The sequence below is a fragment of the Hemiscyllium ocellatum genome, chromosome 34 (genome assembly GCF_020745735.1).
Source record: "Hemiscyllium ocellatum isolate sHemOce1 chromosome 34, sHemOce1.pat.X.cur, whole genome shotgun sequence".
Classification (NCBI taxonomy): Eukaryota; Metazoa; Chordata; class Chondrichthyes; order Orectolobiformes; family Hemiscylliidae; genus Hemiscyllium; species Hemiscyllium ocellatum.
Window position 1 is genome coordinate 21,365,038 of NC_083434.1, and position 26,554 is coordinate 21,391,591.

The following is a 26,554-nucleotide window of genomic DNA, read 5'->3' on the forward strand; positions in this document are numbered from 1 at the left end:
CGCCGACCCGCTGAAGCACAACCCACCCTTCCCCTACATTACCCCTAGCACTAGAGGCAATTTAGCATGGCCAATTCACCTGACCCGCACATCTTTGGATTGTGGGAGGAAACCGGAGCACCCGGAGGAAACCCACGCAGACACGGGGAGAACGTGCAAACTCCACACAGTCAGTCGCCTGAGGCAGAGACAGAATATTGAGGCAAAACGCAGGGGGTTAATTTTCCCACAGATAATACTTTAGTGGGATTGAAATCCATGCTGGGTTTCTGGAAGTAACAAACTGTGAATACAGGTGCTCACACTGGTTGCTGGCCATGGTGCTGAATTGAACAAGCAATGTCAGTCCCTAACTACCTGCCAACATTTTTGATGTTTAAAGGAGCTGAAAACGTGTTGCTGGTTAAAGCACAGCAGGTTAGGCAGCATCCAAGGAACAGGAAATTCGACATTTCGGGCCAGAGCCCTTCATCAGGAATGAGGAGAGGGTGCCAGGCAGGCTAAGAAAAAAGGTAGGGAGGAGGGACTTGGGGGAGGGGCGATGGAGATGTGATAGGTGGAAGGAGGTCAAGGTGAGGGTGATAGGCCGGAGTGGGGTGGGGGCGGAGAGGTCAGGAAGAGGGTTGCAGGTTAGGAGGGCGGTGCTGAGTTCAAACGGACCCCACCACCAGGGATATATTTCCCTCCCCTCCCCTATCAGCGTTCCGCAAAGACCACTCCCTTCGTGACTCCCTCGTCAGGTCCACACCCCCCACCAACCCAACCTCCACTCCCGGCACCTTCCCCTGCAACCGCAGGAAATGCAAAACTTGCGCCTACACCTCCTCCCTTACTTTTCTCCAAGGCCCCAAGGGATCCTTCCATATCCGCCACAAATTCACCTGCACCTCCACACACATCATCTATTGCATCCACTGCACCCGATGTGGCCTCCTCTATATTGGGGAGACGGGCCGCCTACTTGCAGAACGCTTTAGGGAACACCTCTGGGATGCCCGGACCAACCAACCCAACCACCCCGTGGCTCAACACTTTAACTCTCCCTCCCACTCCACCGAAGACATGCAGGTCCTTGGACTCCTCCATCGCCAGAACATAACAACATGACGGTTGGAGGAAGAGTGCCTCATCTTCCGCCTGGGAACCCTCCAACCACAAGGGATGAACTCAGATTTCTCCAGTTTTCTCATTTCCCCTCCCCCCACCTTGTCTCAGTCGATTCCCTTGAACTCAGCACCGCCCTCCTAACCTGCAATCCTCTTCCTGACCTCTCCGCCCCCACCCCACTCCGGCCTATCACCCTCACCTTGACCTCCTTCCACCTATCACATCTCCATCGCCCCTCCCCCAAGTCCCTCCTCCCTACCTTTTATCTTAGCCTGCCTGGCACCCTCTCCTCATTCCTGATGAAGGGCTCTGGCCCGAAACGTCGAATTTCCTGTTCCTTGGATGCTGCCTGACCTGCTGTGCTTTAACCAGCAACACATTTTCAGCTCTGATCTCCAGCATCTACAGATCTCACTTTTTACTTGATGTTTAAAGGAGTAAAGAGCAATTGTGAAAAAGGCTCATTGCGCTGTTCCCACCAATACAAATCAGATGATGGGATAACGGCACCTGGGCCAAAGTCAGGGGTCAGCTTACGCATACAATTTATGCAAACCTGTAGATTTGAGGATCAAAGGTCAGAGGTTGGCTTTTACGGGAGACTGACAATTTCTTGAATGTGGAGAAAGTGAGGACTGCAGGTGCTGGAGATTAGAGTCAAGGGTGTGATGCTGGAAAAGCACAAAAGGTCAGACAGCATCCGAGGAGCAGGAGAATCGACGTGTCGGGCAAAAGCTCTTCATCAGGAAGGGCTTTTGCCCGACACGTTGAGTGTCCTGCTGCGTGGATGCTGCCTGATCTGCTGTGCGTTTCCTTCACCACACTCTCAATTTCTTGAATATACATGGTGAATTAGAAAAAAACTTCATAACCAACGAATTATTTCTGAAGTCTAGTCTCCTCTTGCTGTATAGGCAAAGACCCCAGCCAACCTGAACATCGAGGTTCCACAAACAATATCGAGATGAATTACTAGCTGACATCAAGATAAATGGTTGTCCCACCTCACCTTTGAAATGTTCCTCATTTTTTTTTCCTGAACAGATGCAAGGTTATAGTTTAACTCTCCTCTGAAGGATGGCACATTTGACATCAAAGTCCTCTCTCAGCACTGCACTGAAAACTGCACTTGTAATTAAGGCTTTTGAGAGATCACCACAACCTGCTGATTCAGAGGCAGGAGCACTACCAATGAATTAAGTGGACGTTATCACTAGTGTGGGTTTATTATTAATATAACTAGTCCCTTTGCTGCTATTCAGTTTGAAAATGCTGCTAGGAAATGATAGAGTGAATTAAAGCATCCCAATGAGTAACAAAGCTTGAAAAGGTTGCTTAAGGAGCAATCATTCCATCTCTGACTTTTGGTCTTTTGCAACATATCTTGCTGTAGAGTGTTTATGAATGGAGAATTTATCTTAACATGCCATAAGGCTGATACCATTTAGGATCAAGCAGGCTGATTCTTTCTCAGTCCACCCACCACTGTAAATGGCCGTCTGTAAAGGTTTAAATCAACTAGACCAAAGCAAGGACTGCAGATACTACAGATTAGAGTCGAGAGTGTGGTGCTGGAAAAGCACAACAGGTCAGGCAGCATCCCAGGTGCAAGACAGTTGACATTTCGGGCAAAAGCCCTTCATCATGAATGAGGCTGGGAGCCTTGGGGTTGGAGAGAAAATTCAAGGGAGGTGGGGCCAAGGGGGAAGGTAACAGAGAGTGCAATAGGTGGATGGAGGTGGGAGTAAAGAAGATAGGTCGGAGGGGTGGGTGGAGCAGATAGATGGGAAGGAAGATGGCCAGGTTATGAGGGCGGTGCTGAGCTGGAAGGTTGGAATTGGGATAAGATGGGGAGAGGGGAAATGCGGAAACTGGTGAAATCCACATTGATGCCATGAGGTTGAAGGGTCCCGAGATGGAAGATGAGGCGTTCTTCCTCCAGGCGTCGGATGGTTAGGGTGTGGTAATGGAAGAGGCCCAGGACCTGCATGTCCTTGGCAGAGTGAGAGGGGAAGTTTAAGTGTTTGGCCACGGAGTGGTTGGGTCGGGTGGTGCGGGTGTCCCAGAGATGTTCTCTGAAGTGCTCTGCATAGGCGTCCTGTCTCCCCAATGTAGAGGAGACCACATCGGGAGCAACGGATACAGGAAATGACATGTATTGAAGTGCAAGTGAAACTTTGATGGATGTGGAAGGCTCCCTTGGGGTCTTCGACAGAGGTGAGGAGGGAGGAGCGGGCGCAGGTTTTGCAATTCCTGTGGTGGCTGGGGAAGGTGCCGGGAGAGGAGGGTGGGTTGTTGGGAGGGGTGGACCTTTGATTAGATTAGATTAGATTAGATTACTTACAGTGTGAAAACAGGCCCTTCGGCCCAACAAGTCCACACTGACCCGCCGAAGCGCAACCCACCCATACCCCTACATTTACCCCTTACCTAACACTATGGGCAATTTAGCATGGCCAATTCACCTGACCCGCACATCTTTGGACTGTGGGAGGAAACCGGAGCACCCGGAGGAAACCCACGCAGACACGGGGAGAATGTGCAAACTCCACACAGTCAGTCGCCTGAGTCGGGAATTGAACCCGGGTCTCAGACGCTGTGAGACAGCAGTGCTAACCACTGTGCCACCGTGACGAGGAGTGAATGGTTTTTACATAAAGCAGATAGGGGTGGCGAGGGAAACATATCTCAGGTCGTGGGGTCCGTTTGTAGGTGGCAGAAATGGCGGAGGATGATGCAATGTATACGGGGGTTGGTAGGTGGAAGGTGAGGATCGGGGAGGGATTCTGTCCTTGTTGCGGTTGGAGGGGTGGGGTTCACGGGCGGAGGTGTGGGAAGTGGATGAGCTGCGCTGGAGGGCATCATCAACCACGTGAGAGGGGAAATTGCAGTCTTTGAAGAAGGAGGCCATCTGATGTGTACTGTGGTGGAACCAGTCCTCCTGGGAGCAGATGCCATGGAGGCAGAGGAATTGGGAATAAGGGATAGCATTTTTGCAGGACGCAGGGTGGGAGGAGGTGTAGTCCAGGTAGCTGTGGGAGTTGGTGGGTTTGTAGAAAATGTCAGTGTTGAGTTGGTCAATCTTGATGGGGGTGGAGAGGTCCAGAAAGGGGAGGGCGAACTCTGTTGATTTCCTGCTCAGTACTGGTCCCCCTGTGACTTGTCTGGAATTTTAGACAAACCCACAAATGCAAAGTTCCAGTACAGTGGTTGATGGAACCTTACATAAACAGCTACAGTTCAAGCCCTTCTACCATATGTCTGCAGCTAAAAATCTCCCTCAGTGCAAACGATCCAACAATTTGACTGAAACTTAGAATCACCCACATAACTAGTTGTTATGGGTACTAATTGTAGACTTGCATCTACAGATCATTAGTTTCCACCCTTCTGACTGCAGTAACCAGGCTCTGTTCTCCTTTTATGATGATATCGGTATTCACAATATCACAAATAAATCTCTCTGCAGTCATCCTGCTGAATTTTCCAATATTTAACATCCATTTCATCTTTATTTTAACCTACATCTTGGCTTAGATAAGACTGTACAGACATAATGTCTTTCCATAACAGAAAACAATGCAATCCTGACCACATGGTGGGGTCTCCAGGTTTGATCTATGTGAAAAAGTGGTGCAGTGTTGAAGGTACGTAGGGTGGTTGAGGGAAATCAAGTCTGATGTGGAGGTTGGGTGTCAAATCAGAGGGTGTTGGGCCCAAACAACAGCAATGTTGGATTGGGAAAGCCCTGTTGGCGCTGGAAGGCGGGAATAGAGTCTCGACAGGACCAGACCAGCAGGTTTTCAGGGCACTTCGGACTATGTTCAGCCGGCTGGGGAAGGGGGTTAGGGTCCAGAGTAGGGGATGGCAGGGAGCATAGCCAGCAGCAAGGGATGGATGTCAGGTCAAATATGATGTCAGTGGTGGTGGTAGAGGGAGGGCTGCAAGGGGTCTGGGAGAGGTGTTGTTGTCGTTACGTAAGTTACAAATTGGAGCCGTCTAAGACTTACTCAAGAGTTAGACGATGAACTTAATAGTCTGAGTTTTCCTTCATATGTTCATCAAAACATATCAAATGCTAAGATTTAAATGGAGAATTTCAGATGGTTCCAAATGTAGGAGAACTGCCTAACGGAAACTTTCATTTTTGTTACAATGGGGCGACCATGGCATTCCCATGTGTCACTCCCATCTCTGTAGAATAACGACTGTCAGGCTATCAGAAAATCTGGGCCAATGTTCCAGTCTTTTAATGATCCAGAGTTCAGCTGTCAGTCACTTCCACAAGATCAAATTTAATCCTTTCATTTCCATATAGTTCACCTCTGTATGTTATGCTGAGGTTTGGCTTATTGTGTGTCGTATTTTTGAAGGTCATATCCATTGGTTGCAAGTTTTTAGATCTCATGATTTTACAGTTTGGGGAAGTGATGTCCTTCACCTACCAATATCAGCACCACAAAATGGCTGAGATTTTACTCTCAGCGCTGTAAGAGTACCATCATACCTTTCTGACTTGGATATATTATCATCTTAAACATCAGCAGGTTACGATAATGGGCCAATACTATGGGAACCTCAGGGACTGCAGTAGTTCAAGAAGAGGGCCCACAGTCTCCTCCATAGCAACTTGGCATAGGTGATTTAAATGCTATCTACGCAAACAATCCTGCATCCAAGACTGGATTTTAGGAGGAAATAGTAGGAAAAAGTGGATCAGTACAACTAGCCTGTTCACAACTCACTCATCAGGGCTATCTCATTTGAAGTCAAAAAATGTGGCCCTGGAAAAGCACAGCAGGTCAGGCAGCATCTGAGGAGCAGGAGAATCAATGTTTCAGGCATACGCTCATCATCAACAGTGCAACTCCCCAATATACTGGAACGTCAGCCTTGATTATGTCCTCAAGTCACTAGAATGAGCTTGAATTTATTCCCATCTGACATGAAAAAGAGTTCTCCCTGTTGAGGTACAGCTGACACTACATACAGCCTGGATTTTCAGGGAAAAATGTTGGGAGTGGAGTTGGGGTGTGTCTGGGGCTGGCAGAGTGACTGTGTTGTGACAGGTACAGACAACTCCTTCCCTTAAACCATTCCTGGTGAAGAGCTTATGGCCCAGGGAGAATTGATGTTTTGGGCATAAGCTCTTCACCAAGAAAGATTTAAGGGAAGGAGTTGTCTGTACACCCCAATAAATCCATATACACCACATCAGTTGCTTTACACTCAGCTACCTGTTTGGTCACCATCTCAAAGAACTCAATAAGGTTTGTGAGGCACAACCTAACCTTCACAAAACTGTATTGACTAGTCCTAATCAAGTTATTCCTCTCTAAATAATTATAAATCCTACGTTACTAGTCTGTAATTACCAGGGTTGTCTCTACTCCCCTTCTTGAACAAGGGGACAACATTTGCTATCCTGCAGTATTCCGGCACTATTCCTGTAGGCAATGATGACATAAAGAGCAAAGCCAAAGGCTCTGCAATCTCCTCCCTAGTTTCCCAGGGAATCCTGGGATAAATCCCATCCAGCCCGGGGGTCATATATATATTTACACTTTACAGAATTGCAAACACCTCCTTCTTGTGCACCTCAATCCCATTTAGTCTAGAAGCCTATATCTTAGTATTGTCCTCGACAACATTGTTTTTTTTCTAGTGTGAATACTGATGAAAAATATTCATTTAGCGCTTCCCCTATCTCCTCGGACTCCATGCACAACTTGCTACTACAATCCTTGATTGGCCCTAATCTTTCTCTAGTCATTCTTTTATTCCTGATATATCTGTAGAAGGCTTTAGGCTTTTCCTTGATCCTATCTGCCAACGACTTTTCATGTCCCCTCCTGGCTCTTCTTAGCTCCTCTCTTTAGGTCTTTCCTGGCTAAATTGGAACTCTCAAGCACCTTCCCTAATTGAGTCTCCATCTCTTATCCTAACATAAGCCTCCTGGGTGGACAGATAAATGGAAGGGGGGTGGAGCTGGGGAGAAACTAGATAAGAATGATCTTTGTAGAGAGAGGAAGAGAACATCTTCAAGGTAGGCATCCTTGCAAGAGGATTTGCAATAAGGTTAAAGTCAACTAGGCAAAAGTGAGGAGCTTTTGGTGTTCTAAATAGCTGGGATCAAACAATAACAAAAAATAACTTGTTTTCCTTTAGCACCTTTTATATCCTCTGGATGTCTCAAACTACTTTGCAACCTGATGAAGTACTTTTTTAATATGGTTTTTAACATATGACCATCTGTGTCTCTTGGTTTAAATTGAGATAAATGTTGGTGTACACACCAAGGAGGCCTCTCCTAGTCATCTTCAAAATAGTAGAATGAAATCTTTTTGTGTTCATCTGACCTCTGTTTAATCTCTCATACAAAATTCCAACTGTAATGTAATGTGACTGTCAGCCTAGGTTTTGGGCTCATATTGCTGGATGCACTCCTGAATCTGCCTGACTCAGAGGCAGTTTAGCCTTACTTGCCTTTGAATAATCTGATGTTTAGGTTTGTTTATCAGCAGTTTTTGAAAATGAAGCCACTTCCAGAACATTTTCACACTTACAGAGACAGGGAGGGGAGACATCCCAGAAGTTCTCTGGCCATGTTCTTTTCATAGATATCTCAGAATCCAGATATTCCAGACACGGAAAATGCCTCTGATGTGCCCTTTTGTTTCCAAAACAATGATCGTACTGCAGCAACGGGCCATAGCTAGAAGTGTTATAGAATGAAGTTAATCTCCCAGGAGGAAAGATTGCAGGTGCATTACTTATACCAAATTTCTTCTATTTTCTTTGATCACTTTTATTCTATGAGTTCTATCAAAGATAGATTTTAAAAAAGGCTGTTGGGGTCAAAGATCTGCTAGTGCAATGCTGTTTCCAATTCTTAAAGCAGCCTTGCTGCAGAGAGAATTCCAACAGTATTCCACCAAATGAGGCCCAAAACTGAATGATTCACCTTTTTTTTAGTCCTGTAGATTCCCTAATTCAGCCAATGAGTGTCCAAGACTTAAATTCTTAGGGTTTTAGATAAGCTAATTGAGTTGTGCAGAGTAGGAACTTGGATGAATACCAGCCCATTTCTAACTTTTTCCACTAAAGCTTTTCTTTTAACGCATGCACAGGAATATTAATAACAGCTTATGTTCTCAATCATACATTTACTGTGAAGAAATATCACAGGCTGTTGCTGCCCTCTTCCCAACTAGTTCTCACTGTGGTGAAACATACTGACTCACAGCACTAGGGTCCTGGGTTTGATTCCACCCTCAGACGACTGTATGTATGGAGTTTGCACAGTCTCCCGGTGTCTGTGTGGGTTTCCTCCAGGTGCTCCAGTTTTCTCTCACAGTCGAAAAAATGTGCAGGCTAGATCGATTGGTCATGCTAAATTGCTGCTGGTGTGCAGGGTTGTGCAGGTTTGGTGGGTTAGCCATGTGGAATGCAGGCTAACAGGGATAGTGTCTGGGTTTGTGTCTGGGTGGGATGTTTTTCGGAGAGTCATGTGGACCTGAACAGCCTGCTTCCACACAGTAGTGACCCTATGACTTGTGGTGGGGTGGGACAAAGCTAGGGCTGTGTTTGGTCATTGAATCAACTTTTATTTGTTATACAAATGATTGAAATACCGGTCAATGATACCAAAGACATAATCATAGTCCGAAACAGAAGTCAGTGCCCAGTAGAAAAAGTTTATTGTGATGGTTTGGAGGGGTGAGCTATGATGGGTGAGGGATCATTTAAGGAATTAACATTTACAAATGTTATCCTGTGTTTTTCCACCGGAATCAACCCCAAAGTCCTTTTTATGGTTTAATCCCCATTCCAAGTGATGGCTTTCCCATGCAACTGCTGCCCTTGTCTTTCTCGCCAATATACATCACACTTTGGACTGAGCTTTCGGAGGAGCTTGGTCTAGTGCTCCTTGCAGATTGTACTCACTGTTGCCATTGTGTTTCAGTGGCGGAGCGAGTGAAGTTGAAGATATTGAATGGGGTGCTGATCAAGTAGCCTATGTTGCCCTAGATTGCATCATGCTTCATTCGTGTTGTTGGAGCTGCACTCATCCAAGCAAATTAAGAGTATCACATCATACCCCTTATTTGTGCCTTGTAAATCATGCACAGATACTGGGGAGCTGGAAAGTGAATTACATTCCCCAACAGAATTCCATGCGCCAACTTGCTGTTTTAGCTAGTGGCTCGTCCAGATCAGTTTCTGGTTATTGGTAACTGACAGAGTATCGTTGTGGAGGATTCAGTAATGGTGAAATCATGGAGTGTTAAAGGGACATGGTTAGCTTCACTTTTGTTGGAAATGGTCATTGCCAGGCACTTGTGTGGCATGAATGTTATTGACCACATTTGAATGTTGCTTGGCACTGAGGTTTGATCCAGGTCTTTTTACACATGCACATGGACTGCTTTCTTATTAGAGATCAGAAAAATGGTGCTGAACATTGTGCAATCATCGGCAAATTTCCCTAGTTCTGACTTTTATAATAGAGGGAAAGGCATTAATGAAGCAGCTGAAAATGGCTAATCTAAGACAGGGATTAGCTTTCTGCTAGTTGGAGTGATACGTAGGAGGCAACACACCATCCTGGAGACTCTTTTGGTCACAGAAATGCCTACCTTTTGTGGTCCCAGGAACTTCTTGACTATAGAGTTCCTTATTACTCCTACTCTACTGCATTTTGACCCTCCCTACTGTACAAGAGAGCCGCTGTCACCGCTCTGATTGCTGCTATCACCATCCTCTGATCAATTAAACCCCCCCCCCCCCCCCAACAGTATCGAAGTGGTATACTTGTTAAGGAGGGGGATAACTATAGGGGACCCCTGCGCTATCTGCCTGCCCCCTTGTAGCAGACATCCACCCATCTATATAAATCTTGGTTGTGACCATGTCTCCAAAACGTCTGTCTATGATGCTTTATGCCTTCTGTATGTCAATAAGTGTGTCCAACTGTCGCTCTAACCAATCCATGCAGGTCAAGGAAGATCCTATGTGGGTTCAGAACATTATCAAAAGAGAGGGCAAGCAGCCGGAGGTCATTGGTACTAATGTCATAGGCAGGAAGAGTGACAAAGTCCTGAAAAGGGTGTTCAGGTAGTCAGATAGTAAGTTGAAAAGCAGAACATCAACGATTGTCATCTTGAGGTTGCTTCTGGTACCACATGCCAATGAGGCTAGGAATAGAAAGATAGTACAGTAATGTACATGACTAAAGAGCTGGGGTAGAGAGGGAGGACTTCAGATATGTGGATCATTCAATGCCTTCCAGGGCATTTGGGACCTGGACATGAAAGATGGGTTTTACCTAAACTGGAAAAGCACTAGCAGGGAGGTTTGTTCGAGTCACTCAGGAGGATTTAACCTAGTGTGGCAGGGAGATGGGAACCACACCAGTCAGTCAGCAAGTGAAGTGACTGAGGTGGAGTTAGAGTCTAAGGCTGTTAAGGCTAAGAGTAAGAACAGACAGGGAGAGGTGACTGAACTGGGGCTGGCATTCTGAAGAGTATTTCTTTAAACATGAAGAATAAGGCAGATGAACTTAGAGCTTGGATTTGCACATATAACTATGACGTTGTAACAATTTCAGAGATGTTGTTGAGAGAGAGAGGCAATACTGGCAGCCTACTGTTCCAGGATTTAGATGTCAGATATGATAGAGAGGGATGTAAAAGAGGTGGGGGAATTGTGTTATTGATTAGGGAGAACATCACAGTTGTACAGAGCGAGGACGTTTTGGAGGGCTCATCCAATAAGGCCATATAGGTAGAGCTCAGGAGTAGCAAGGGTAAAGTCACTTTGATAGATATATGCTATGGGCTCCCAACTGCCAGGAGGAGTTAAAGGAACAGATATGTGGACAGATTATGGCAAAATGTGGAAACAACAGGGTTGTTGTGGTGGGAGATTTTAATTTCCCCTACACTTACTGGGACTCCCTTAGTGCCAGAGGCTTAAATGGGAGGCAGGGATGGAATTTGTAGGTGTGTCCAGGAGGGTCTCTTGAAACAATATGTAAACTGAAGACAAAAAGGGGGCCATATTAGACTTGTTATGGGGGAATAAACCCAGCCAGGTGATTGAGATTTCAGTGGGGGAGCATTCTAGGAACAGTAATCATAACTCCATGAATTTTAAAATTGTTATGGATAAGAATAAGAGTAGTCCTCAGGTAAAAGTACTAAATTGGGGGAAGGCTGACTACAACAATGTCAGGTAAGTAGTTAGGAGGGTGGCTGTTTAAGGGTGAATATCTATCAATGAAAATGAAAGATAAAGATGGCAAGATATGGGAATCTTGGATGACAAGAGAAATTGTGAGCTTACTTAACAAAAAAAGAGGCATATGTACAGTTTAGGAAATTGAAGACAGAGGAATAATATGAAAGTAAGAAAAAACTTGAACAAGGAATTAGAAGGGCTTAAAGGGGTCATGAAATGTCCTTGGGAAACAGGATTAAGGTAAATCCCAAGGCATTTTATACATTTATAAGGAGCAGGAGGGTTACTGGGGAAAAGCTAGGTTCACTCAAGGATAAAAGAAGGAATTTATGTGTGGGCAAGGTCCTTACCAATATTCACAAAGGAGAAGGATATGGTGATTTTAGAGAGGAGTATGTTATTATTCTAGGGCATTTTGATCTAAAAAAGGGAGTGTTAGGGTTTTTGATAAACATTAAGTTAGACAAGTCCCCAGGACCCGATGGGATCTATTCCAGAATTCTGAGGCAGGCAAATGAGAAATTTATATCTTCTCTTTAAGTATTCTGTTTAGTCACAGGAGAAGACCCAGAGGACTGGAGAATAGCCAATGTTGTTCAATTGTTGAAGAAGGGCAACAGGGATAATCTGGGAAATAACCCGCAAGTGAGCCTGACATCTGTAGTAGGGATAATTATGGAGAAGATTCTTAGGGACAGGATTTGCTCACATTTGGAAAAATATGGGCTTTTTAGATATAGTCAAAATGGTTTTGTATAGGGAAAATTGTGTAACAAACTTGGTAGAATTGAGGAAATGACAAAGATGATTGATGAGAGCAGTGTGGTAGATGTTGTCTTTATGGACTTTAGGAAAAAGTGAGGACTTTTGGAGATCAGAATTCCTGAAGAAGGGCTCATGACTGAAACGTCGATTCTCCTGCTCTTTGGATGCTGCCTGACCTGCTGCGCTTTTCCAGCAACACATTTCAGCTCTTTATGGACTTTAGCAAGGTCCCTGATGGAAGGCTGATAAAGAAGGTGAAGTCACATAGGATCTGCAGTGAGCTGGTATGGTGGATATAGATCTGGCTTAGTTATAGAAGGCAGAGAATAGCAGTGGAAGGATGTTTTTCTCACTGGAGATCTGTGATCAGTGGAGTCTGCAGGGATCAATGCTGGGACCCCTATTGTTTGTAAAATACATAAATGATTTGGAGGAGAGTATTGATGGTCTGATTAATAATTTTGTGGATGACAAAAAGATTGGGAGCTGTGGACAGTGAGGAGGATTGCCAGAGGATAGATTGGCTAGAGACTTGGGCAGAGAAATGGCAGATGTAATTTAACCCGAACAAATGTGAGGTGATGTGTTTTGGAAGTTCGAATGCAGGAGGGGAGTATACAGTAAATAGCAGAAACCTTAGAAGCATTAGCATACAGACAGATCTAGGCATATAGGTTCACAACATGTGGAAAACGTTGGTCAAGAGGCAGTTGGCATGCTTACCTTCATCAGTCAGCAAAAATTGGCAAGTGATTTGGAGCTATATAGAATTTTAGTTGTGCCACATTTAGAATATTTGCTACAATTCTGGTCACCGCAATTCTGATCATCGAATCCCAACAGCGTGGAAGCTGGCCATTCAGCCTATCGAGTCCACACTCACCTTCTGAAGAGCATCCACTCCAGACCCACCTCCCTCCCTATCCCTGTAAACCTGCATTTCCCATGGCGAATCCACCTTGCCTGCATATCCCTGGATACTATGGGCTATTTAGCATGGCCAATCTACCTAACCTGTGCAGCTTCGGATTATGGGAGGAAACTAGAGCACCCAGAGAAAGCCGCGCAGACACGGGGAGAATTTGTAAACACCACACAGACGGTCGCCAAGGGTGGAATCAAGTCTGGTCCCTGGTGCTATAAGGCAGCAGTGCTAACCACTGAGCCACTGTGCCACCTCTATTGATAAGGAAGACTTTGCGGTGTTGATAGGACTGTTTGCCATTGTCATTTCTGTTGCCATTTGGTCATTCTTTAGGCTTTGCAGTAGTCTGATATAATGGAGTGGCTTGCTAGGCAGTTAAGAACCAATCACAAGGGTCTGGAGTCACATGTAGGTTAGATCAGGTAAGAATGGCAGATTTCTATCCCTAAAGTCCATTAATGAATCAAATGGGGTTTACAATGGGTCACCATTAGGTCATCTTTTAATTCCAGATTTTATTGAATTCTAATTTTACCATCTGTCATGGTGGAATTTGAACCTTTGTCCCCAGAACATTAGCCTGGATTCCATAGTACTAATCTGGTAACATTGCCACGATGGCACGTCCTTCCATCTGTAAGTCAAATGACACACTTATGCTGAAGGCAGGAGTTCAATGTGCACTGTTGGCTATTAGAACGTCCAGAAAGAAGGAAAGCAGAGTTAATCACTTGGGCTGTGCTTTACCCATTGAACTCTGTGATGGGATGCTAATATGCTTGAGTGAGGACAAGTGTCTTTAGTCTTAAAATTATGACTGAAGCCAGTAATACTGGTGGGAAAAATACACTGAACAACTGAGAGTTGAGAACAATCATTAATTGTGGAAAATCGGATTTTTTAAAAACAAATCTTTCCTCACAGAATATAGGAGGATGAAATCACAAGAGTTTCAAAGGCTTGTGATAGTGACACCTCACTGTTGCTATTTTCCTTGTATAAACACATACTAGGGCATCTTAATGATACTTCCTTCTTACATGGCCTAGTCTATAGTAGACCAAAAGCAAATATTGTGTATAATGTTCTACATCATCAAGTTCTGCCTTGAGACATCGTATATGGTGACAGCAGATTATGGATAGAACAACCCATTAATACAACTTCATGATATTGCAATAGAAGTCCAGGCTCTTTTGTGCAATAGATCCTATAGTATGCAATGTGGTCATAAAGTGAGGGGTACCTGTATATGTTTGGATACCTTGCCTTTTTTAATATTTGAGACAAATGAATTAAGTCAAAGAATCTGCTTTCCAAGGTTTGTGTAAAGATTTGTAGCTCGGGTGCCGGTTCCAGTTGTTGTGGGTATGTTTGCCAAGATGGGAATTTGGTTTGCAGATGTTTTGACCCCTTTCTAGGGACATCCACAGTGCTGTGGAGCCTCCTGTGAAGTGCTGTTGTACTGTGTCAGTTGGGTCCCAATACCCATCATGTGCAGGACAAACATGGTGTACAAGACTTCATGCAGAGTCTGCACGGAACACGACATAGGACAAACAGGCAGACAACTAGCCATCTGCATTCATGCAACATCAACTAGCCACTAAACACCACAGCCAGATAGCCTTAGTATCTATACACACAGATGATAAGGACCACAAATTTGACTGGACAATGCAACAATAATAGGACAAAGCAGACAGAGGACAGCCAGAGAGTTCCTAGCAGCTTGGCACTCATCCACAGGCCACATCAACAAACACATTGACCTAGACCCTATATACTGACGACTGCAACGAGCAACTGGAACCAGCGGAACAAAATGAAACAAATTCCAACCGGCGCAGTACAGCAGCACTTCACAGGAGGCTCCACAGCACAGAGGATGTCACCTAGAAAGGAGACGAAACGTGTGCAAATCAAATTCCCAGTTCAGCGAACGTACCTAAAACAATCTGTTGTCCTTTAGGCATTTGATGATTACTATGGTTCATTTAATGGATTAATTATTCACTCTTTTACATTCTAATCTTGTAGATAAGAAGACAAGGTGGAATCCAGTTATTGGTTGATCTGTTGGACCATCGAATGCAAGAAGTGCATCGCAGTGCCTGTGGAGCCCTTAGAAACCTGGTATATGGGAAGGCAAATGACGACAACAAAATTGCTTTGAAAAACTGTGGTGGAATTCCAGCACTGGTACGACTGCTTCGGAAGACCCCTGACGTGGAGATCAGGGAGCTAGTTACAGGTATGACTCTACCTTTTCTGCACTTCTTCGCTGCAGTATTTTTGAACCCTTGTTCCCATTGTTTGAATGAGTTGAGTTACCACATCAAGATCAAGCTAAAACCAACTTGGATTTTCCATTACAGTTGCTTCTCCCCTTTTAGATTGGACTTTAGTAATCCGTCATGTGATAGATACCTTTGAGATTAATGCTGGGGTGATAACAAATGGAATCACTGTCTGAATCACCAGTGGGAACAATGAGAATAGTCTCCTTGGTCAGACCCCATCTGTTCAATTCTGACCATATCAGATAGAATGTCGTGCCGCTGGGTAAGGCAAAAGTACAAAATTCACTAGAATGATACAAGAACTGAAAGGGTTTATTCGCTAGGACATTTTTACACGATGCTTTTCTTGCATATAAGAAAATTGGAAAGCTTAAAGGGTGATTGGAGTGTAAATTAATGAAGTAAGGTAAACATACATAAATAGGGTAGATACGCATGGTCTATTTGTGACGGTGGTACCAAAGAAGCCAGCACAACCTTAAAGTTAGAGCTAGGCTATTCTGAAATAAAATTAGGAAGCACTTCTGAGCAGTAGAAATCTAGAATTCTTTCTCCAAAACAGCTGCTGCTATTAGACACTTGGATCTTTCGAGGTTGACATTGATAGACTTTTAAGAAGAAAACCAGCAGATCGGGCAGCAACTGCAAAGACAGAAACAGGGTTAACATCATGTATCAAACTGAGACATTCACTCTGTTTTTCACCACAGATACTGCCTGATCTGTCAAGTATTTCCAACATTTTTCAGTTTATATTGCAGATTTCAGCTATTTTGTATTTCTATTAACAGATCTTTGTTGAGGCTAAGGATTTCTAGGGGATGGTGAGTTTAAAGTACAAATCACCTCTGATCAAATTGAATGATAGAGCAGGCTGCAAGTTTTGATTGTTTTCTCTTGTTCCAATGATTTCAAGGTAAGTTAATCACAAAAGTCATTGAAGTGGAAGTAGACAAATATAACTTTACACCAATAATGTCAGTAATGTGGAATTTTGTAGCATCAACTATTGAAACAAACACATAAAACATTGAAAGGGAATGTTAAAAAGTGAGGTTTTGGTTGGCGTCAGATGAGTGGTTTAAGTCATATGAAGGAAAGTACATTAATATACTTCTTTTGATTAGCTGAAAGCAAAAGTGCCAACCAGATTTAACAATTTTTTGATCGTGTTTCTAACAAAAGATAAGACTGTGTGAGAATTCATCCTTTGGCAATGGTAACCATTTCATCAATATTAGTAGTGTCAGATTTGCTAGACCACATTATGATGAAAACTGGAGGAAATGCAATAAGAGGTGAAACATAAGGCTTCAGCATGAAATACCTCCATGAGTAATATCTAGTTATTTGCTGGCAAGGGATAGTTTTGTGCTTCAGTCTGCACTTCATGCAAACTGCTATGCTATCTATAGCACCTTTAATCTGTTAGGCAAGTATAATTAGACACTATCAAACCGCCAGGGAAGGTGCCGTGCAACTGTGATTTGTGTTCATTGACGAGGTATCCCACAGAGTGACAGACTTAATAATATGAGCATGATAGTCATGATATATTTACTCATTTCTTTCTTTTGCTGTCAAAGCATGTAGCCTCAGGGAACTGTTTGTGCAGTTTTGATGAATAAGATAACAACATAGCCAGAATGTGTATCAGTCTGTGTTAACTTGACAGAAGTTTATAATTCCCCACAGTTAATGACAATCAGCGCTCATTATTATGAAACTAGAACAAATTGACCTTTTCTTTGGCATCACAAGTACTTTATGCCTCACATTACAGTTTTGCATCACTTTGCATTTGTTATGAGATCACCGGGATGAGGGTGTTGCATGATTGGCTTCAGTACCATCCTTCAAGGACATTTGCATCTCTTCAAGCATTTTCAAAATGGGTCTTTGTTGTTTTTGTTTTGTTTGTTGCCAGCACCTAGTGCCATCCCTAATGGCACTGGAGAAGATAGTGGTCAGCTGCCTGTTGAACTGCTCCAGTCCATGGGTTGTAAGGATACCCACACTGCTACTAGGAGGAGGACTACAGGACTTTGAACAAGCAACAGTGAAGAATCAGTGATATAGTTTAAAGACAGGCTGACATGTGACATGGAAGGAACTCATAAGTATTGATGTTCCCATATATCGGCTGCCCATGTGTTTCCAGGTGGTAGGTATGAGGTTTGGAAGATGCTGTCAAAGGAACCTCAGTGAGTCACTGTAGTCATCTTATTGATGATACATACAGCTGCTACTGTATACATCAGTGGTGAAGGGAATAAATGAAAAGGTGGTGGATGGGCTACTAATCAAGTGGGCTGCTCTGTCGTGATGGTTCTTGAGTTTTGTAAGAACTGCACTCTGCTAGGCAAGTAACTCACCTCCCAATTCTCCGAAGCCTGACCACCATTTACAAGGCAGATGTCGGGAGTGTGTTGGAGTACTCTCCACTTGCTGGATGCGTGCAGCTCCAAGAACTCTCAAGAAGCTGGACACTATCCAGGCCAAAGCAACCCCCAACTGCAAACATGCACTCCCTCCACCACCAATTCCCAGCAGCACATTGTGTACTGTCTACAAGGTGCACTGCCGAAATTCAAAGTTCCTGAGACAGCACCTTCCAAACCTGTGCCCAATTACAATGAGAAGGACAAGAGCAGCTGATGCATGGGAGTACCAACTCCTTCAAGTTCCCTCCAACCCACTCACCATCCTGACTTGGAAATATAATGCTATTCCTTCACTGGGTCAAAGTCCTGGCATTCTCTCCCTGAGGGCATACCTCCAGCATATGGACTCCAGCAGTTCAATAAGAAACTCACATCCCTGTTCTCAAGGGCAACTGGAGATTGGCAATAAAAGCTAGCCTTGCCAGAGACACCCATATCCCACAAGTGAACAAAAAGTGGGGTGTATCCCACTACAGTCTTGACTTAGACTTTCTACAGGTAGATAGTTTTGGTGAGACTGGATCTGAGTTTCTCACTGCAGAATTCCTAGCTACTGACTTGCTTTTGGAGCCACTGAGTTTGTATGGCTAATCCAGTTCAGTTTCTGGTTAATTGTAAACCCGAGAATAGTGGTCGTGAAGGATTAAGTGAAAGTAATGCCAATTAACATCAAGGGCTGATGGTTAGAGTCTGTTTCATAGGAAATGGTCATTAGTTGGCACTTGTGTGGTACAAATGTTACCAAGCGTTGAAGTTGTTCAAGTCTTGCTGCCTAGGGAAGGTGACATTACTCGAACAGCACAAAAATGCCATCTCAACAGAAGTTGAGATTGGATCAAAACTGTTTTGCAAGTGAAGCTTTTCAAGAATCATTTGACCACTAGATGTCATTTTCCAAAACTGAAACTTAAATCCCAGGAGATGTAGCTTGTAGCTTGGGGTGTGGATAACTATTCGTGTGAGAAATGAGGTCTAATCGAAGAGGCAGTTGAGGAACCAAGAGGTCAAGGCCATCTGAATTGAGACCAATGGCAAGTACAGTAGAGCACTCTTCCTGAAGCCTAGCCCTTGGCAGTATTACACATTGATCACACAATTCATTGGGAAGTCATGAGAAACCTTAAAACAAGATCAAATTCAGGACTGGAGTGGTTGAGGTCACAAAGTACAGTATTAGGATTTTCTTTGAGTGTAAGTCCAATGTGACAGGAATGTTAACAGCAGCAGTTTTTCTATAAAATTCCTTGAACCATGAAAGGCACCCTGGAGTATTTCATGGAGTGATGGGATAGGATGAATGTCAACCTAAGAACGAAAGGAACAATTGGGTTGTGTGTGTTACTATGCAAGAGGCAAATTAAAATATAGAGTTTTAAAAGTAGGGGAAGAGTTGGGAATGCAATGAATTTGGAAATGATAATCAATGTTAAGTGTAATATTGTAAATATGTAATGGTTTAGTGTGGTCTGATTAATACTTTTAACATGTTAAAAGGTTCCAATAGAGCCATAGAGAAGTACAGCATGGAAACAGACCCGTCAGTCCAACCTGTCCATGCCGGTCAGATATCCTAACCTATTCTGGTCCCATTTGGCCCTTCTAAACCCTTCCTATCCATAAAACCATCCAGATGTCCTTACAATGGTGTAATTGTACCAGCCTCCATCATTTTGTCTGGCAGTTCATTCCATACACATACCACCCACTATCTGAAAAAGTTGCCCTTTAGGAACCTTTTAAATCTTTCTCACTCACCCTAAACCTATAACTTGTAATTTTATACACCCCTACCCTAGGGAAATGACCTTGACTATTCACCCTATCCATGCCCCTCTTGATATTATAAACCTCTATAAGGTACCCCCCAGCCTCCAATGCTCCAGAGAAAATAACCCAACCCTTCCTATAGCCTACCTGCTGCTCCACTTTCAAGGAACTATAAACCTGTACTCCAAGTTAGCTTTGTTCGGCAACACTTCCCAGGACCCTACCATTAAATGTATTAGTGCAGCCCTGATTTGTCTTTCCAAAATCTAGCACTTCACATTTATCTAAATTACATTCCATCTGCCACTCCTCAGCCCATTGGCCCATCCAATCAAAGTCCCATTGTACTCTGAGATAATCTTCTTTGCAACACTATCAATTTTGGTATCACCTGCAAGCTTACTAATAATACCTCCTGTATTCACATCCAAATAATTTGTATAAATGGTGAAAAGCAGAGAACCGAGCAGCGATTCTTGCGGGACACCGCTGGTCTCAGGCCTCCAGTCTGAAAAGCAACATTCCACTACCATTCTGTCTCTTACCTTGACATAAATTTTATATCCATATGGCTAATTCTCCCTACAATTCATGTGATGATGCAACCTTGCTAACAAGTCTACTATGTGGAACATTGTCTATGTGGACTTCAGTAAGGTGTTTGATAATGTCCACAACTCTGCTTTCATTCCTCTTCATCACTTCTTCAAAAGCTCAATCAAGTTAGAGACACAGTTTCCCACGCATAAAGCCATTGAACGATCCCTAATTCAGTCCTGCCTTTCCAATTACATTCCTGATGAAGGGCTTATGCCCGAAACGTCGAATTTCCTGTTCCTTGGATGCTGCCTAACCTGCTGTGCTTTAACCAGCAACACATTTTCAGCTGTGATCTCCAGCATCTGCAGACCTCATTTTTTACCTTTCCAATTACATGTAAATCCTGACCCTCAGAATCCCCTCAAACAACTTGCCCACCACTAATGGCAGGCTCACTGGTCAAAAGTTCCCTGGATTTTCCTGACTACATTCCTTAATTAATGGCACCATGTTAGCCAATCTCCAGAGTTCCAGCACTTCACCAGTGCCTGGTGATGATACGAATATCTCAGCAAGGGCCCAAGCAATCACTTACCCAGCTTCCCACAAAGTTCTAGGTATGCCTGATCTGTGCCTGAGAATTTATGCATGTTTATACATTTTAAGATGTCCAGCACCTCCTTCTGTGCAACATAGACACTTTACAAGATATCGCTATTTATTTCCCCAAGTTCTGTTTGGCTGAGCTTCTGATCTTGCACCCTATAACATACATTATATAGCTTGGTGTCAAATTTGATTGATGTTGCTCCTGTGAAATGCCTTGGTGTTTTAGTATCTTAGACTTGTCGCCTGAATGTGATAATTTGTTGTTAATGGGATGTTTTGTATCTGTGAAAGGTCTTGTAGAGGAGGGTGAGGATATTAATGCCAGTCCTCCGCAGCATAGGAAGGAGGTGGACTTGATGTTTAGTTCATAGTGTTTAGTCTGGGTAAAGACAAAGGTTGTATTGTTCTTAATTTGTTGAGATTTTTAACATATACAATAATTTAATAATTTTTCAATTCTAAAAAGTGTTTTAGAAATACAGTCATTACTATTTATCTTAAAGGCACATCAGGAGATTCAACAGATCTTTAGATATATCACATGAGATCATGTGTAGGCTGCATATTTCAAATAAATGGAAGTGTTTGAATATCCAACAGAGCCCCTTAATGGGTCATTAGAGATACAAAGCCTCAAAATGAAAAATGGCAGTGATTAGAGTTTTGGTCACGCAACAGGGTTTTTGACACAACAGTGATCAATATTACAGAAGAAAGCAAGATTGAGAACAGAGAATGGGGAAAAGGTACATACCAAAACAAAGAAAGAAGCATACAAGGTAATAAAAGTGCTTCATGGGAATCGTGAAATCTGTAATTTGGAGTGCATTGAGGCACAGATTCCTGAAGAAGGGCTCATGCCCGAAACGTCGATTCTCCTGCTCCTTGGATGCTGCCTGACCTGCTGCGCTTTTCCAGCAACACATATTCTGCATTGAGGCACAGCCTCAGATGTTGAATCGAGAGGCTTAGCATGCACCAGACAAGGTCAGAGGGAATGGTAAGGCCCTGGTAAAGTGATATGACAATATGTTAAAACAATATTTATCAAACAATAGTTTCAGACTATTAAGATTTATTCCTCATGTTTTGGACTCTGAGCAGCAGATACAAGTGAACAAGTCACCATTTAGTTTAAACACTCACATGTTTGGTGGTGAAGGGCTCATGGAACAGAATATACTAGATCAACAATTGGACAACTCTGTCATATGCATGATGGTCTTACACATGACAGAACTGTCACACCCACAAACTATTGCACAGAGTGGGTACTTGGGTGATGTTCTTGCTGAAGAGTTTAATAAATGAAAGAATCAAAAATTTTAGGACTTCATGTGGAAAAGTGGTTGACAGGTTAAAATATTGGCTGTGTCATACCTCACTGGGGTAATGCACTGGAAATCAAGCCCCACTATTCCTGGAGTTGTCACAAAAGTGAAAGATTTTATCAAAGCATGCGCAAGTCCCCAATTTACCTGTCATCCTAAATCCAGGTTGACAGAAAGCATGGACTAGGTTTCTGTACTTCAAAGAAAGCAAGGAGATTCTAGCTACAATGCAATACATGAAATGTTGACGTATAACTCTAATAATTTAAACTCTAAGCCCTCCCCCCACCCCCCACTTCTGAATCCATTCTACATAAACATATCGACAGCCAAAAAAACGTTGGAGTTATAGGTTGAGGAAAAAAAGGCAAGTGGCCCCTATCCACAGAATTTGCTGGGATGATCATTTTGGTTATTACGACTTGGTGTTTTTCAATCTCTCTTCTCCAGCTTCTTTTCACTTCTATGCAGAAAGAACAACTGGTTTGAAAATGTTAACTTACCTGCCTTATTGGTTAAAAGCAAGAGCTCACAGAAACTAGGGAGGGAAAATAAACTGGCTTTTCTTCTGGCATCAGATACTTTCTATTGCAGTGAGACAACCCCACCTCCCTTTCCAGAGTCTCCTGGCAATATCTTTAACATTCACAAGTGACTCAGCTACTCAAGTACCAATCACACAGTCTTTAGCAGACAGATAGCCTATTGTCATCCATAACTGGTCACAGCTCCTTAAAGCAATTAGCTATTCGTTGCTGGCTTAATCTCACTTTATGCACACCCCTATTGCTAGCCCATCCGCCACCAATCTTCCAAACTGCTCAAACTAAGCACTAGCATAGGTACCACTTGCAATAAGTCTCAGTCACTTATTTTTACAACATGCAGCACTTCCACAATCCTTTGTTTTATAATAGTATTTTTACCATTTCCATCCACAATCAGCAAAAACCAAAATGACTAGCATTCTGCTGACTAAACCACTTTTACTGTTCTATTTGACAAACTTGTTAAATAATGCACATACCTCTGGTAGAAACCTCAAATTCCTAAAAATCTCATGATTTCCTGTTTAGTTTTAGGAACAGGGAATTCTGTTAAAGCCTTTACTTTATTTGTCCACAGCATCACTTGACCTTGTCTTGTGATATGTCTGGGATAAATTGTTCTTATTTGTATGAATTAAATTTTGCTAAATTAACCACCAAGACAGCCAACTTTAAAATGTTTCACGGGGGTGGCATGGTGGCTCAGTGGTTAGCACTGCTGCCTCAAGCACCAGGATCCCAGGTTCAATTCTAATCTTGGGTGACTGTCTGTGTGGAGTTTGCACATTCTGTCTGTGTGGGTTTCCTCCCACAGTCCAAAGATGTGCAGGTCAGGTGAATTGGCCATGCTAAATTGTCCATAGTGTTCGGTGCATTAATCAGATGGGAATGGGAGCTATGTTAGCTAATTGAGTTGTAAGACTTACTACTCTCCTTCCACTTGCTGTTATTGTCTCTTTCACCTTCCAGTCTTACTATCTGACACACTTGCTCCTACTTATCTCTTGCCTATGATAATACCTTTTAATATTTGTATCACATAACTGATTCTTCTTCCAATGATCTGGACTCTTCGGAGGGTCGGCGAGGACTTGTTGGGCTGAAGGGCCTGTTTCCACACTGTAGGAAATCTAATCTAAAAATTTGTGTGCTGTTCCCACACAAAATAAGTTGCATAGCCCTCAGCTACAACTAGATTCATACACCTCTGGAATATAACTGGGATGTTCTCTATTTGAAATGGCATCACTCAACATTATAGAACCCATTGGATGTAGCAAAACCAGATACTTCTTTAGCCCTTGTTGTTAATTGTATTTACCAGTATCCCTTCAGTAGATCAATCTTTGAAAGGAATAAGGCACTGCCAGCACTATCAATATAGAATTCTAACTGTGGAATTGGGTATACATCTGTCTTTTTGACTGCACTTATTTTTCTATAATCTGTACTCGTTGATGTGTCTAGTTTAGGGACTAACATAACTGGTGAGCTCCAGCTGTTTTGACTAGGTTTAATCAAGTGAATATTCTAGTAGGTATTGAATCTGTTTCTACTTGAACTTCTTTTTCTGGGCTCAATCTATAAGGAATCTGTTTCAACGATCCTGTCTTTTCAAATCTACATGTATCCCTACAGATTACCTATTACTATCTAAGTAGTCTCATATGATCTCTGTCTTGTCCTTCCTCTAGGTATGAGGGCACAGTGTCTAATTGTCCCAGTATTTATGTTAGCTAATTGCGTTGTAAGAGGTTTGCCTTGAGAACCGACTTACTACTCTCCTTCTACTTGCTGTTCTTGTCTCTTTCACCTTCCAGTCTTACTATCTGACACACTTGCCCCTACTTATCCTCTTGCCTATGATAATACCTTTTAATATTTGTATCACATAACTGATTCTTCTTCCAATGATCTGGAGTATTTATTAGATAAGTCACTCTACTAACCTTCCTAAACATTTTGTATGGGCCACTGAATTTCACTTTCAGGGTGTACCTTGCAGAGGTTACAATATCAATGCTTCATTTCCCATTTGAAACACTCATTGTTGAATTTTTATCTGGCAATTCTTTCATTTTTGCTTGTGAACCTTTCAAATTTTCTTGTGCTACTGCACATACTCTGGACACTTGGACACAATCCGACATTGGGATTCATCTTTTTGATTCAAGAGCTTCTCACCAAACAATTTCACTGGATTTCTAATCTCATAACCATAAATCTATCCAAATGGTCTTTATCCATATATTCATTTGGGAAAACTGTGGTAGCAAACTGTAAGAAATGTAATCATTTGTCCCAGTCCCATGGCTGTATGTTTTGATCATGGTTTGGAGAGTCTAATGGTATCTTTCCAAAACTCCCTGTGTTTATAGGTGATACACAGTTAACATCATTGTTTTGTACCCAAACTGCTAATGATTTTCTGGAAAACATTAGGTATATCGTCAGAACACTGAGCAGAATGTCTCACAATCTGTAGTCCATAATAAGTAAAACAAAAGTTGCATTAATGATTTCAGTTAAAAATCACACCAGGTTATAGTCCAACAGGTTTATTTGGAAGCACGACCTTCAGAGCACTGCACTTTCTTCAGGTGGTTGTAAAGGAGCAGTGCTCCGAAAGCTAGTGCTTTCAAATAAACCTGTTGGACTATAACCTGGTGCCATGTGATTTGTTTAGCTTTGTCCACCCCAGTCCAACAGCAGCACCTCCAAGTTATAATGATTTCATTCCTGATTGTCCTAACACCCTCGCTGTGATTGGCCTTAAAGGTTGAATTTTTAGGAATCAGTTTATCATATCCTTAATATACTGATGTCCTGCTTTCTGTTTTTGGTAATAGTTCTCACAATACACAAGCACTCTCCTGCATGTTTCTAAAAGTAAGAGATGCTGTTGCTGCTGCTGCCTCACAACGCCAGGGACCTGAGCTCGATTCCCACCTTGGGGGACTGTCATTGTGGAGTTTGCACATTCCCCTCGTGTCTGCATGGGTGTCCTCCGGGTGCTCCAGTTTCCTCCCACAATCCAAAGATGTGTAGGTCAGGTGAATTGGTCATGCTAAATTGCCTTTTAGTGTTAGGTGCATTAGTCGAGGTAAATATAGGAGAGGGGAATGGGTCAGGGTGGGTTACTCTTTGGAGGGTCAGTTTGGACTCGTTGGGCCAAATGGCCAGTTTCCATACTATAGGGAATCTCATCTGTCCTGATTACATATTGAAGTTTTCCTACCACTTGACATGCATGTCATGTTTTATAGAACTGCACTTCATCTTGGCCATGTAAAATATCTGTTTACTGATGCTTATATTTTTGATTTGCCTATATGTCAGCCATTGGAATTTCACATCTGACTTGAGATATCTTCTTACCTGGTAGCACAATTTGATGAACAACCGCTATCATTCATCCACAAGTCTGTGACCAATGGTGTTCAACAGGGATCGGTGCTGGTCCACTTTTGTTTGTCATTTATATAAATGATTTAAACGAGAATATAAAAGGCATAATTAGTAACTTTGTGGATGACAAAGATTGGTGATATAGTAGACAGTGAAGAAGGTTGTCTAACATGACAAAGAGACCTTGATCAATTAGGTGAATGAGCTGGAAAGTGGCAGACGAAGTTTAGTTTGGATAAATGTGAGGTTTTACATTTTGCTAAAACAAAGTCAGGACATGTGCAATTAGAAGCAGGGCATTGGGTAATGTTTTAGAAAAGAGAAACCTAGGGGTTCAAGTACATAATTCTTTGAAGTTTGCATCACGTATAGGTCGGGTAGTTAAAGTGTTTAACACACTTGTCTTCATTGCTCAGATCTTTGGGGATAGGAATTAGGACGTTATATTGAGGTTGTACAGGACCTTTGTGGGGTCTCTTCTACAGTACTGTGTCTGGCTCTGGTTGCCCTGGTATAGGAAGGACGTTATTAAAAGCTGGAGAGGGCTCAGGAGAGATTTACCAGG

The 26,554-nt window shown here is 42.9% G+C and overlaps 1 protein-coding gene across 4 annotated transcripts in view; it reads left to right on the forward strand.

Moving 5' to 3' along the window:
* The window catches only part of LOC132832251 (catenin delta-2-like), a 488,139-nt gene that overhangs the window by 296,920 nt on the left and 164,665 nt on the right, over positions 1–26,554 (forward strand). For all 4 annotated transcript variants that reach the window (XM_060850083.1, XM_060850087.1, XM_060850084.1 and 1 more), the window contains one exon: positions 15,080–15,293. In XM_060850083.1, coding sequence (XP_060706066.1) covers positions 15,080–15,293 — 214 coding nt within the window. The remainder of the gene's footprint in view (positions 1–15,079; positions 15,294–26,554) is intronic.